This window comes from Brachyhypopomus gauderio, chromosome 2 (genome assembly GCF_052324685.1).
Source record: "Brachyhypopomus gauderio isolate BG-103 chromosome 2, BGAUD_0.2, whole genome shotgun sequence".
Lineage (NCBI taxonomy): Eukaryota > Metazoa > Chordata > Actinopteri > Gymnotiformes > Hypopomidae > Brachyhypopomus > Brachyhypopomus gauderio.
Window position 1 is genome coordinate 9175363 of NC_135212.1, and position 12749 is coordinate 9188111.

The 12749-nt window shown below is 43.0% G+C and overlaps 1 protein-coding gene across 3 annotated transcripts; it reads right to left on the bottom strand.

Moving 5' to 3' along the window:
• Positions 1-5219: 5219 nt before the first annotated feature.
• LOC143486748 (cytochrome c oxidase subunit 5A, mitochondrial-like) lies at positions 5220-10641 on the bottom strand. 3 transcript variants are annotated; one of them, XR_013123654.1, is made up of 6 exons: positions 10479-10641; positions 9768-9884; positions 7835-7956; positions 6621-6749; positions 5953-6006; positions 5220-5342 (listed from the first exon to the last, which is right to left on the bottom strand). XR_013123654.1 is itself a non-coding variant. In XM_076986151.1 (5 exons), the coding sequence occupies exons 1-4, from the start codon at positions 10549-10551 to the stop codon at positions 6636-6638; spliced, it is 426 nt and encodes a 141-aa protein (XP_076842266.1). In that variant the 5' UTR covers positions 10552-10640; the 3' UTR covers positions 5220-5342; positions 6621-6635. The 3 variants fall into 3 exon arrangements, 1 of the variants encoding a protein (XP_076842266.1); XR_013123657.1 differs by having other exon boundaries at positions 5949-6006; XM_076986151.1 differs by lacking the exon at positions 5953-6006 and having other exon boundaries at positions 10479-10640.
• Positions 10642-12749: the final 2108 nt, after the last annotated feature.

Sequence of the window (12749 nt, forward strand, 5' to 3'; positions counted from 1 at the left end):
GTGGGCGGTGCTGGAGGTCAGTAGGGTGGAGAAGTGGGGTGTTGGATTGCCTCTGATGGCGTATACTGTAATCTCAATAACCTTGCTTAGCATCATTTAAATTTAAGTGTGATAAATCATAAAGGATGGCTAGAATGCAGACACTGTAACTCAAAAACATACAGCATTGAGTAATGAAATTGTCATAATCCAGGACATTGTGCTTTTCTCAGATTATTTGATCTGCTCATTTTTAAGAGAAATAAATTATCCCTTAGGAGAATGTGGATTGCAAACACTGTAAATATGAAAAAAAAAGTACTGGCTGACAATGACCAGTAACTACACACTGGAGTAGAACAGAAGCTGTGCTGTGTGCGATACACTATTCTGTGTGCAGTACGCCACCCTGTGTGCAGTACACCACTGTGTGCAATACGCCACCCTGTGTGCAGTACGCCACTGTGTGCAATACACCACTGTGTGCAGTACACCACTCTATGTGCAGTACACCACTCTATGTGCAGTACGCCACCCTGTGTGCAGTACACCACTGTGTGCAATACGCCACCCTGTGTGCAGTACACCACTGTGTGCAGTACACCACTGTGTGCAATACACCACTGTGTGCAGTACACCACTGTGTGCAGTACACCACTCTATGTGCAGTACACCACTCTATGTGCAGTACGCCACCCTGTGTGCAGTACACCACTGTGTGCAATACGCCACCCTGTGTGCAGTACACCACTGTGTGCAGTACACCACTCTATGTGCAGTACGCCACCCTGTGTGCAGTACACCACTCGATGTGCAGTACGCCACCCTGTGTGCAGTACACCACTGTGTGCAATACACCACTGTGTGCAATACACCACTGTGTGCAGTACACCACTCTATGTGCAGTACACCACTCTATGTGCAGTACGCCACCCTGTGTGCAGTACACCACTGTGTGCAATACGCCACCCTGTGTGCAGTACACCACTGTGTGCAGTACACCACTCTATGTGCAGTACGCCACCCTGTGTGCAGTACACCACTCTATGTGCAGTACGCCACCCTGTGTGCAGTACACCACTGTGTGCAATACACCAATGTGTGCAGTACACCACTCTATGTGCAGTACGCCACCCTGTGTGCAGTACACCACTGTGTGCAATACACCACTGTGTGCAATACACCACTGTGTGCAGTACACCACTCTATGTGCAGTACACCACTCTATGTGCAGTACGCCACCCTGTGTGCAGTACACCACTGTGTGCAATACGCCACCCTGTGTGCAGTACACCACTGTGTGCAGTACACCACTCTATGTGCAGTACGCCACCCTGTGTGCAGTACACCACTCTATGTGCAGTACGCCACCCTGTGTGCAGTACACCACTGTGTGCAGTACGCCACCCTGTGTGCAGTACACCACTGTGTGCAATACGCCACCCTGTGTGCAGTACACCACTGTGTGCAGTACACCACTCTATGTGCAGTACGCCACCCTGTGTGCAGTACACCACTCTATGTGCAGTACGCCACCCTGTGTGCAGTACACCACTGTGTGCAGTACGCCACCCTGTGTGCAGTACACCACTCTATGTGCAGTACGCCACCCTGTGTGCAGTACACCACTGTGTGCAGTACGCCACCCTGTGTGCAGTACACCACTGTGTGCAGTACGCCACCCTGTGTGCAGTACACCACTGTGTGCAGTACACCACTCTATGTGCAGTACGCCACCCTGTGTGCAGTACACCACTCTGCAGGAGGACCCGTGAAATGTGGGGCGTAGTATTCCCCTTCCCCACTTCCCCCATGGTCAATTTACGGCATTGAATGATTCAATGACTGAATGAGTCAATGAAGATAACTGTTGTAGTACAAGGTTTATAGCGCCACTAAGCACAAATATAATTAAAGAGCAAACAGTTTCAGCCAGGCCATTCTGTGTGTCTGTCCTCTCTATTCTGTCTGTCCACTCTATCCTGTCGGTCCTCTCTATCCCAACCAGAGGAAGCTCATGCTCACACTTTGATGCAAACCTGTCACACGGCTCCTCAAGGGGCTGACACCATCAGTCTGTGATGCTGGAACGGAAAGCCCCAGAGATTCATTTGCCATGCGAACAGACCGGTGGCATGCATGAGCGCTTTACCTTTGGGTGCTGCTCACAGGTTCTCGGGGATACAGACTGCAATTTCGTTACTGAATCCCCTGGATTCGGCGAGGCGTTGGTTTCAGTGGGCAAAGGAAATTCAGCTCTTGTCCTATGAGATGAGACTTTATCTCCTAAGCAAACAATTAATCAGAGACGTCTCAGAGGAGGAGAGCCAGCAGGGTTTGTCCTCCCCCTACTTTGTCAGTCCAAAGGATCACAGCTCTGTGCTTCACTCTATTTTAGATCTCTGAGTGTTAAGATATGCAAATGCAGACGCTCATGATGCTGACACACAAGGTGTTCTGGGGATCAACTCATCAGCGCCAGCGGTTTATGACAATCAATCTGTCAGAATCTTAATAATTTCACATAGGCATTTACCTGCACACAGAAAATCCGTCAGATTTGCATGCGATGGCAGGGCCTATGAATATCAAATAGTCCCGTTCGGGGTGTCTCAAGCCCTGCGGGTGTTCAGCAAGTGTGTGGAAGCAGAGTTGAGAAACAATGGGATAAGAATATTTTTTAGTGATGACTACATAATTTAGTCCCACTAGAGGGAACAGGCGCTCATGTATTCTTACTTGGTGTCACTTGGTGTGGGATCTGGAGTTCAATGTCAATTAAAAAAACAAAAAAAAGAGTTGTCTAGAGCCCTCACAGAGAACTGACTAACTGGGTCTCCAGAGGGTCTCAGAGGAGGTTACAACTCAGAGGTTACATCTCTATGCCTGTGCACCCATCATCACCTCAGACATCTAGTCAAAATAACGTCAGCTTACATGGCAGCACTGTTTTTGGGGCGATCCTGCTGTTCTGATAGGATGAAGGCTGTCCACAAGGATAGCTCTGACTATGGACACATCCCTGGCATGTTGGATGGCATCCTGGATACAGTTATGTTCATCAGCCCCATATCACAGGGCGTGTAGGTGGAGTAGCCACAATATATGACACACATATAGGTTTTACTGTAAAACCTATATAATGGAATTATATTAATTATATAATATGTGGAATAATCTTCCTGCCTTTATTTGGGACTCAGACACAGTCTTAATGTTTAAAACTCGACTAAAGACTTATCTGTTTAGTTTGGCCTTTGAATAATCTGTTACATATTTACCACATCACATATCTTTCTTCTCCGAGGTTAGTAACACTGCAGTCGGAGCCTACAATACCAGTATCATCACTCCGACACGGAATGAAAACCTGGCGTTCATCACAAGACATTTACATTGACAATATCTACACCCAGAACTTTCATTCTAGTTACCTTATACTTTGTGTGTTAACGGGCCGCCCAATGGAGGATGGGTTCCCTTTTGAGTCTTGGTCCTCCCAAGGTTTCTTCCTATTCCCCACCATCATAGGGAGTTTTTCCTTGCCACTGTCGCCTTTGGCTTGCTCATTAGGGATTTGGACCCATAGTATTGTTAACCTTGTAAATCCTGTAAAGCGCTTTGTGACAACTTGTGTTGTGAAAAGCGCTATATAAATATATTTGATTTGATTTGATCTTTTATGGGCAGAGCAATGAATGGTGTGTGACCTTCTTGCAGTTGAGTCAGGTACTCACAAATGATCAGGGACTTCTCACTATTCTCTTGGAGGTGAGATTCTTCAGAGGTCACCTCCTAGGTCAGCATGCCCTAGTGAAAACAAACAGTCGCACGGCGGTGGCCTGAATCAACTGGCAGGCCAAGTACTTGCTCATTGCAGCTATACAGACAGATGAAAAACCTCTCATGATGCAGCACCCTAGTTTCTCACGCTCCGTGCGACACCTTTGCTAAGGAAACTGAACATGAGGAACCGTTCTGTATGGAGATTGAAGACCCTTGGCTCAGTGGCAAGAGACTTGGGCAGGTAGCCACTGGCCTGTCTCTTGGGAAGACATGCATTTTCCGTTCTACCCATCTGCCTCTGCCCAGAAAGCATGGCTCTCCGAATCTGGCCCACGAGAGCCAGAATCTGAATGTTCCTGAGGCTCTACCACCTGATTATGGATATCATACAAAGTACCAGGGACTTCTCTGTTTGCACAATGTGTGCTAAGAAATGGCAAGGTTTTCAGGACTCGTGTGCTCCTAGTAACATTGCTTCTTTTCAGTGCTGAGTGGTAAAAGCCTTTTCCGTTATCAAGATGTACTTAGCAGCGATTACAACCTGCCACATGTGCTTTGGGGATAAGCCTGCCGGGCTGCAGCCCCTTGTCTGTCGCTTTCATGAAAGAGGCACGGCGTAATCGTCCGATGTCCGTGACCAGTTCATCACCCCCTCAAGCCCCTTCGTTATCACCCCTTTGAGCTGCTGGAGGGTATGAGGCTGATATTTCTCTCTTGAAACAGCTTTGCTTCTGGCCCCCATCACAGCAAAGCAGGTGATTTACAGGTGTTGCCCATCCAGCCCTCGTACTTGCAGTGGGACCAAGGCGACACTAGAGTGCACTTACCCCCCTAATCCCGTGTTTGTGCTGAGGGTGATGGATTTGGCTTACAGGTGCCCACTGGTGGAGCTGGCGTTTCATCGACCCTGCCCTTAGCAATAGAGGTGGATTATAGGAGACATGATCAGCTGTTCATATCATGAGCCGTTCTCGCTGTGTCTCACCATAGATTCTCCAACTGGATTGTGGGGGGTGATTACTGTGGCTCGTGTCTATCAGAGGGCCTGAGTGCCCATTCCACTAGAGGTATGATGACATCTTGGAGAAACCCGACGCAGTGAACTAATGTGTGAAGTTACGTTAGCGGTCCGCACAATGAAAAAAAAATGGCTATATTATATTTATTAATTTTTTCTTCCGGTTATCAGAACAACATACATTTATTGTGTCAAGCAAATTTCCATGACTTTTCCAAAACATTTGAGTATTTTTTATTTTTCCAAAACTTATCCAGGCCTGGAAATTGCTATTTTCAAATTCCATAACTTTTCCAGGTTTTTCATGACCGTACGAACCCTGAACATTGAAACAGTCCGGTTTTTTGGCCCTCTGTGTATTTGACTTTGACATCCCTGCCTTAAGGTAAGTAAATAAGCTTGAAGTTTATATGGTTAGGAGAAAAAAAAACATCCATTTGATATTGCTCTGTTTATTAGATCCATAATTTTATACATGACAGGACTGTGCTGTATAAACACTGGACAGTAAAGAACAAGGCAGAGACTTGAAGTGCAATGAACATCCTCATCAGGAGTCCTAGAGAGAGAGAGAAAGAGAGAGATTATAAAATATGGAATCCAACTAATGCAGCAAATTTGTCAATCAATTAGAAGTCAATCAAGTACACTAGTTTTATATTGCAGTATTTTACACTTAATAAACTTAATTAAAAAATTAAACTTTGCTTTGCTTAGATACAAAAGGCAATAACAAAAGTTCTTCCAAAACTCATGAACACCCCTCTTTTCTGAACTACAGTGTATTGCACTGTGAGCATAAATGGCTGAAGTGTTTGGGTGGTTGAAGTTCATGTTGCACTGAAGGTCAATCGATGTGCTGAGGTACACGTATCATAAGCACACTGTGTGGAGAATTATGAAGTAGCGGCCATGGTACTATTAAACAATTATATATACCTGACTGGATATATTGAAACCTGCCTGGAGTGTTGATGAAACACAGACCTCAGCACCATCCCATCCAAATTAACCTTTTACACACATACAGCCCAGTTTTGAATGAATGAATGAATGTTTGATTATGTGTACATAATAAAGTGTCCGCATTAAACAGTAATTGGTGTGACACTAGTGTGCAATATTCTGTAAGATTCTGTTTGGTCATGTAGAGTTTTCTTTTCACCTACTGCTTGAGTCCACATCAAAGTTCTTCCAAATGGACAGCAGAATCCTTTTCATATCTAAAAAGGTATAGACATTCTGTTTGGGCAACATGGTGGTTAGCACGTTTGCCTCTCAGCACTGGGGTCTTGGGTTCAAGTCCCTATCTGAGTGGAGTTTCCATGTTCTCCCTGTGTTTGTGTGGGTTTCCTCCGAGATCTCCGGTTTCCTCCCACAGTCCAAAAACATGGAGGTTAGGTAAATTGGCAGTCCCTGACAAATTCCTCCCTGAGTGTGTATCTGTGTCTCTATGTTCAATAAAAAAAATAGTGTCTGAGTGTGTGTGTGTGCTTGTATGCCCAGTGGTGGATGGTGCTCTGCCACTAGGGTCCGTCCTCTCTCCCCTTCCTGCACCCCATTCAGTCCCCCAGGGGTCTGTGGCTTCCGGTAGAGAGTACACTGTGCGCAATTGGCTGCCGCTTCTCGCCGGTGTGTGTGATTGGTTGTCTGTGACTTGTACCTGTGTTAAATTGTAAAGCGCCTTGGGTATTCTGAAAGGTGCTATCTAAATCAAACAATCATTCAGTTTTGCAAGCTGCTGTTTGATATCATGCATTATTACTTTAAGGCAAATAGAGTTAGAGACATGCCACTTAGGAAGCAGCACATCAGAAGGGCAGTATGAGCCACTTGCCCCGACAGAGGGTGGTTAGGCTCGGTCGATGCCCAGTTCCTCTGGGGTGGAGATGCCCAGCTCTGTCAGGGTGGGGCGGAGCTCCTGGATCACGTATGGGTAGATCTCTTTGTGTGACCCCGATTTGTCCTGAGGAGATGACACAGTTAATAACATTACAACCATCGAAGGTTCATGCCACACTATGAGTGAACAGAGGCTAAGTCAGCCCGAGTTTATTATAGCTACAACATTAACAACAAATTATTATTTCAGCTGTAGCGTCACAATTATCCAAATGAACTTGAAAACGACCTGTTTATGGGTTAGATTATGCTTCAGTTGTACTAATGCTGAATTGTGGTACGACCTTTTTACGACTTAGCTCTTCATAAAAACATGATCCAAAATATTATTAAATTACATGGCCTACTTTAATGTGCATTTCCTAAAGAATTCACAAAGACTAATACCTTTTTAAATGCAATTTCATTTTGCAGGAGCTAGTTAGTGACATTCAGCATTTCTGATTGCCTAGGCATGATATGGAATTTATTATCTGAGGAGTGATAATGATATTTGCTCTAGCCAAAGGCCAACATCGCTTCTAGTGTAATAGACTGAATCTCTGAATGCTAGCGCAATAGATTGAGTTACTAACCTTAACTGTTCATTTGCATCTTAATAATGCATCTTTGAAACTCTAATTTCATCCCATTACACTGAAAAGCTTTACATGTGTATAAGACATTGGTGTACATCAAACAGAAGGAACTAACATTGTACGAGTAACCACCAAGGGCCATTCGTGTAACTAGCTGTGATCGAATGTGTTGCTTCTGACCTGTAATTTTAAGGTGTGTTCTGAGATTCATATCAGCCATTTTACAGAAAAGGTTTTTTGTTCCCAATAATTTTGCATTTAATGAATACAGAGGTTTATCACAATGGTGCTGCATTATTTTGTTTGAAGTTTGTCTGTAATGTTAACCTAATGAAGACACTAAATATCTTTTGGAATTGGCAATGCTGTCTTCACACAACAGGATACAAAAAAACAAAACAAAACCTAAATTTCTAACAATACTTTAATCAACTACATTTCTACCAAGATCTACCAATTACTATCAAGATCTTGAACATTTAAGGTCACAAAATGTACATGTTAGGATGAAAATTTGAAGGAGCACCACGTTTGCACAGCACACAGCCAGGCCGGTCCGGAGCACCCTCACCTTGACTGCCTCCAGGATGCGGACTGCACAGGCCAAGTCATTGAGTCGTCTGCAGGCTCTCAGAGCAGAGTCCAGAATCTTAGGCTCAGGGACCAGGTCATAACCGATCAGCGTGTTCATACCTGCAGAGGTATTGGATGATGAGGAGTAAACTCGCTGCAAGTACAGTTAATAAATTTTGTAATGTGCCCATTAGGGTTGCAACGGTATGAGATTTTCACGGTATGATAACCGTCTCAGAAAATACCGCGGTATCACGGTTATCACGGTATCACAGTTAGTTTGTATATTATTAAAAGATACACTGACCCTTAAAGAAATTACAAGTTTTTTTGTTCAATTAACTATTTATTGTAGAAACCTGGAACTATTGTAGCTATACAAAAAGTCTCCTTTAAAAAAAAAAAAAAAGCTGTAAACATGTTTATATAAATACTGCAAAATTAGAGAAACCTAAATCATGTATTTCAGTACAATTATTTAAGTTTAAATTATTTAGTATCTGATAAACTCAGCCTGGGTCAGTGTCTGATCAACAACTGTTGTAAACGTCCGTTGTACTGCCAAGTTAGAATATAACCAGATACTGCAGAAAGAGAGGATTTATTTCTGACATGACTGTCACAATAGAGATTTCTATTTTAAGGCGTTCACACCGAGTCTGGTTTTAACATATGAAAAACAGACACGTTAGAATTTGAAAATGAACGCATGTAAATTAATGGCGTCTTTTACATCCAGTGAAAGCAAGGACCATAAAAAGCTAGAATTATACTTTCACTAGTGACCGTAGCGCGCGACTCGGCACAGTTCTTTTGTCTTACGTTAACAAATACGAGCCTCTTGTAATTCCCGGACGAAAAATGAGAGAACGTGAAGACGTTAAGATTGGTCGTTTTGAAAATAAACAACCATTAAATAATGTGATGAAAAAGCTAATCATTTCGAGTATATGTATAAATATTTAACTTAAGTGTTGGGAAATATTGAAACGGACCTTTAAAGTTACGTACAAGTGCTTTAATTCCACCTTATAAAGGTGTATGAACCCTGCAAACATGACTTTGTTCATTGCGCTGAGGCGCGGCGCGCATAGTGCACGACCTCGCGAATCGACAGCGCGCGAGACCCTCGCGCACGGGTGGAGCCAACGTCATTTTCGCCGCTGATTTTAGTTTAGCTTTTTTTTTTTTTTTTTTTAACATTTGTTAAGTCTGATGCACTTTCTGTCATTCTCACCGCTGTGTGCTGAGTAGCTGAACCGGAGCGGAGTTGCGCATGCGCGGGTCAGTTTCTCCGCTGGCTTGCTTTTTACCGGTAATAAGCAGACGCACACGGTATGATAACCGTGCATTTTAATACCGTGGTATACCGTGAAACCGGTTACCGCTGCAACCCTAGTGCCCATACTGTATGTAGATTTTACATTCAAGTCAGTGTGATTGCAGATAAACCATTAATTTGTGAACTGTAGGATGGCACAATTCCACTTCCATAGTTCCACTTAACTGCAGCGTTTTGATAGGAGAGACTATGTGCAAGTCTTTTGCAGTGTTTAAAAAAAATCAGACGTACATTGCATGCATCACATAGTGAATACATTCTTTTAATAGAGCAGTGGAAAAACAATTCAGTCAGTCTCCTTACAACACAAACGGTGTGTGAACTTGCACTGTTTTAAAGTATTGCTAAAACCTCCACTGGGTATATCCATAATACATACGACATAACAAACAAAGGGATGAGTTAAGATTAATGTATGGGTATTGAATCCCAATATCCATATTTCCTCTGTACACTCCCCGTCTCCGCACCTATGAAGTGTAACCAGAAACAATAGAGAGACACAGGAAAAAGGATGTGGGCGCACCTCATGTGACTGAAGCACTCAAATATGCTTTAACTCTCAGTGTCCGATCATTTTCTATTTTACCTTTCCTAAGTTCCCAAGCGTCAAGGTCCGGCTTGCTGAAGTATGTCACCCAGCGAGCATCGAACTCCTCGTCCGTCTCTGCGCTGGCATGAGAGTAACTTCGAGATGCCACGGGGGCTGGAAAAGAAAGACATCTACACTGATGGATTTCACGACAAACAAGACGAAAAAACTAGTATCTTACAACACAGGAGCACTAATAATTAGAACCACTGTAAAAAGATCAGATCAGTGTTGCACTCAGCTGGTCTAAAGTGTACACCACATTCAAGCACAGGTGGCTTTTGAAGACCCAAAAACGATTCACGTGAAGATTTTCACTTTACGGGCAAAGAGATTCACTGCTTGTTGACAGTCGTGTGTTCACGTATGAAGCCTCGAGGATTTTGCCCGACACTTCCTCCTGTTGGGTCACCACAAGGGCACAGGGCTAGCAGATAAAGCACAGCTGTAGGTGCGAACAATATTTGGGTTTTTTTTACACTTCCACGTCGGTTTGGGTAGTTGTATTTTGTTTTGGGGCAAAGTTACTTAAGTAGTTAGCTTCTAGCTAGCATTTTTCAGTCAAACGTCTCGACGTAAGCGCTGCTAACAGACTGCACTAGCTGCCATTCACGGCATACGCGACTCTCCTTGAGATGCTAGCTCGCTAGTAGACCCTGTAGCTAATTATTCGACTGCTCCTTATTTATGAGTAGAAACCACACTTACCAACGTAACAAGGACGTATCCTCGCTAAGCTCCTGATACCTGAGGCTGAAACACGAAGAGCAGCAGAAAACATCTCGACCGCCGAATGATTCCCTTTGGTGCCCTAGCTAGCCAGGTTACTTGGCTCAGAGGGGAAAAGAACCTTATAGCAGAACGCACCGACGGCGCACAGTGATGACGAAGGCATCCGAGCCGCGTTTTTTTAAAGCTTATATTTAATGACAATTAAACACATGGGAAAATATAAGTTTATGACGAATGTTCTTTTGTCCTTAAGTGTACGATTATTTTAAACAATGTGGCTTCATTTACAAAATAATTCATACCTGTAATGTCATACCTGTTATATTATTATTATTATTATTATTATTATTAATAATAACAATAATAATAATATTGTGTGCATTATTCATTATTGCACTATGACTTGTGGCTAACTTGACGGCCCCATACAACACAATGCGAGTTATGTTCGGTTACCTCACCCCTAGATGGCGGTGCTTACAATGCAATCAAATTTGTGACTTTATACAACTGAAATATGTACGTCAAAGTACAGCTGTCGTAGGAGAATTGCAGTACTTTCGTCTTTTGAAATAGGTTATTTTATGATAGAAAAGCTGCTATTAAACCTAAAATTTGAATCTACGGGGTGAGGTCACACTAATTGAAGCGCTGTGATTGAGAAATATATTGATGTTATTCAAATAACGTCAATTTTAGTTAACTGTGGCAACATGAACACATTAATTAGGACGTGTTTGTTATAAGCAATCATCTAATATTTTTTTCTGTAATAAAAACGTTTAGTCAGTTATCTTCGCCTACAGCGTTGACTTCAGTTCCACAATCACATCCTCAATTGCACTGATTTAACGCACACATTTAAGAAGCGGTCTCTGACTGAACAGCACCCGTTTCTTAGCACCCCTCGACTGTGGGGAAAATGGTCGCAAACAAAGAGAACAGTTTCCTCATATTATTACTATTTGTATTATAGTAACCTATTCAAATCAGCCTCCAACATTTTAATGGCTTTCAATCCTTAAAACCAAATATACAAACATATTCAAATAAACCTATTGATGTATTTACATTTGTTCATACAGTGAATGCAGAGAGAGAAAGAAGGAGAATACAAAGATGGAAAATGTCCCCTTTGGTCTGTCCTAGCAAGGGGTAGAACAGTGCCTGGAGCAGTCAAACACTAGCTGAAAACATCGGCCCAGTAAATATTCAATTTAAAGGATTTTTCAGATAAGAGTGTCTGAAAAATGAAGGCCCTGGCCATTCTTCTAGATAAGAAAAGACGGCACCATATGGAGGGAGGGAGATAGCGAACTCCCACACCATCCCAGAGCCCTCACTCTTATCCACTACAAAGAGAGAGAGAAGGGGAGAGAGAGAAGAAAAGTGTGCTCACTGTTATCACAGGGTCAAATGAATTTATTTTCAGCTTTGGAAGGACTATGGAAAAAGATGGCTCTGGAAACATTAGGCACAAAAGAGCAGTTCACAGGTATTGCTGAAGATGTAGCGTTATCTTTTTGTCCATAATTTGGACTGTTATGCGTCATCAGAACGGGCCTGTGTGGATTCTAGCAGTCGATGGTTTTGTTGTTTGTTTGTCTGTGTTAATGTGCTTTGCACAGAGCATTTTGTGCTATCCCTGCATAAAAATGTACTCTGCGTATGGTTATGCTAAGTATATTGATTATGTAGCAACTTTTCTCAAATTTTAAAGTATGATGTTCATATTCTGTCCACCCATGCAGTAGATTTGAGAGAAGTATGAGAGTTAAAAGCTTTAATTTTTTGCAGAATTTGGTCATGAAGACATGATCATAGATCCTATCACACTGTTATTGCGTCTTGACCATCTATTTGCCCCTAAACTCCATCCAACTAACACAGGTGCTTTAGGCCTAGAGAGTTTAGAGTACACACACACACACACACACACACACACACACACACACACACACACACACACACACACACACACACACATCGCCCTTTAGTAATTTGATTCTGTGAGGAGAATGGTGGTGAGAGAAGGAAGGGGAGGTGTCCACTGACAGCAGTGTAGGTAAAGGCCAAAAGCATTTAAGTCAGTGATAAAAACGCAGATAACCTCTAGTGTGTCTCCGGCTCTTCAGACTTTCGTTCTGTTTGAGGTCTACGGCAGCTGGCGTCGTTTTCTTCTCACAGCCTTGAGTTCAGTGGCCTCCTTTGATTCACTTACTGAGTTCTACGCGAAGGTTAATTGTA